The sequence below is a fragment of the Ceratotherium simum genome, chromosome 24, assembly GCF_057802395.1.
Source record: "Ceratotherium simum simum isolate JZ-2026a chromosome 24, ASM5780239v1, whole genome shotgun sequence".
In the NCBI taxonomy this organism is placed as follows: Eukaryota; Metazoa; Chordata; class Mammalia; order Perissodactyla; family Rhinocerotidae; genus Ceratotherium; species Ceratotherium simum.
Window position 1 is genome coordinate 32,575,348 of NC_141923.1, and position 2,183 is coordinate 32,577,530.

Here is a 2,183-nt window from a genome sequence, read left to right on the forward strand (position 1 = left end):
CCCTGATGGCATGAACCTGCAGTTTCTGCTGCTTCTATGCATGTCATTAGGAAAACATTTGCATGATTCCAAATCCCAATCCCAATCCAAATCACATAAGTACCCAACTGCTGATAAATGAAATCAACTATGCGGACAACAAGAAATACATGCTCTGCACCTTTGAGAAGTTACTTTGGGAGTAAACAGAGAGACAAGACTCATCCCTGGGTCCTCACATGTCTGTCTCCTGCCTTTCCCATGAGTCATATTCGTGCTCAAGAAACACAAAGAGAACTAGCAGGGGGAAAATGGAGCTTTATTTGCTGCTTACAACAATGAACAGTAGATAGGTGGATATTAGGAATTACCTTTGCTTGATGGCAATGTTTCTGATACTGATAGAAGGGAAGGTCTCTGTGTTTTTCTGTAAACTGTCCAAAATGTGCTCAGTTTTAGACATGTAGTAACATTTCTACTGCCAACAGACTAAAAGTTAATAATGCACAGGATGTTAAATGAGAGGCATTTTCTTAACCTGCAGAATGAGCCGTAGTCTCCTTGGGACCAAAATGTTTTAGATGGTACATAAATAAAGCAGTCAACAGTAAAAGCAAAACAGATAAACTAAGAATCACAATGAGTGGTGAGAAAACTCCTCTTCTGGCAGATGCTGGGCCCCTGTCAACATTACCTCCATAGCCTCTGTGCAGGCAGTAGGGTGGGGACCACCCATAGGTGCAGTGGCAGTGATGTTTATTATTGCAGATCCCCTTCATGTTGCAGGTCTCAGGCAGGCAGACTTGTGACAGGAGAGACAGACTGACACACTTCTTGTGTATGCAGATCTTTCCTGGCCCACACATGGTGCCATCTTTCACTACACCAACAGCAGGTGTGTCCATCCCTAAATGATAGCCGATACCCCAGCAGGTGACACCATTGATATGAGTGTGCTGCAAAGTAGAGTGATCTCTCAGACAGGGAATGTCTCCCACATTCTCACACTGAACTCTCCCACAAAAGATATCCAAAGTATTACATTTTAGGTATGTTGTGCCATTTATACCACAGTGGCCAAAATGGCTTCCCTGGGAGTTGATTTCTTTATAGCAATTCTGAGATGCACTCTTTGCGCCTTCACCAAAAATCTCCCTGCACTGCTCCTCATGGTTATTACATCTCTTTTGATAGCAGTAGGCACTGTCACTACAGGGAATCCCGTCCTGCACATATCCATCTTCTGGGCACTGACGGGATGTCCCATTGTGCCATTCTGGAAGGTCGCATTCATTGACCTGATGTCTACAGAGTTCTCCCGGTGGTATGAACTTGCAGTCTTTGCAACAAAGCCCAAAAGCACAAGCAGCCCCAGGCCTCAGAGTGCAGTTCAACAGACAACAGGGATCTTGTTCACATTGCTTTATAGATCCACAGTCACATTCTTCTTCTCCTTCAACCACACCATTCCCACAGCGCTTCAGCACAAAGACTTCCCCTGGACTTGGAGGACTGTGCAGACATGATCCTTGGTTTAAAGCGGTCTTTGTAAAATCTGCATAAATACAATTGGTGAATCTCTCTGCTGGCACTCTGACAGCATTCATGATGCAACCACCTTGTCCACACAAACAGAATTCTTCATCATGTCGCATACCCAAAGTATGACCTAACTCATGGGCCACCGTGAGGGCAAAAAGAGACCAAGGGTCTCCTTGGAAATTATTAATAAAAATAGTAATACAGAGATCCCTTGTACTCCTTATGCTGTTTGCTCAAATAAAAACATCCTGCAGCACTTAGTATAATATAACCACAGTGTGGATATTGATACAGTCAATATAGAGAATATTTCCACCACCACAGGATCTCTCACATTGCCCCTTTACAGCCAAACCCAGTTCCTCCCCACCCCCAGCCACCCCTTAACCCCTAGCTACCACTAATCTGTTCTCCACTGCTATAATTTTGTAACATAAGAATGGAATCATACAATATAGAAATTTTCAGAATTGGCTTTTTCCACTTAGCTTAGTCTTTTGGAGATTCATCCAAGTTATTGTATGTATTATGAGTTCAGTCTTTCTTATATCTGAATAGCATTTCATGGTATGCATGTACCACAGTGTGTTTAACCACTCACCCACTGAAGGACACCTGGGTCGTTTCCAATTTGGAGGTATTACAAATAAAGCTGCTATACA

At 43.2% G+C, this 2,183-nt stretch overlaps 1 protein-coding gene across 1 annotated transcript; it reads right to left on the minus strand.

The window, feature by feature from the left end:
* Positions 1–219: 219 nt before the first annotated feature.
* Positions 220–1,704, minus strand: LOC101388234 (disintegrin and metalloproteinase domain-containing protein 21-like). The gene has a single exon (XM_014784241.2). The coding sequence runs from the start codon at positions 1,632–1,634 to the stop codon at positions 513–515; it is 1,122 nt and encodes a 373-aa protein (XP_014639727.2). The 5' UTR covers positions 1,635–1,704; the 3' UTR covers positions 220–512.
* Between the last annotated feature and the right edge of the window lie 479 nt (positions 1,705–2,183).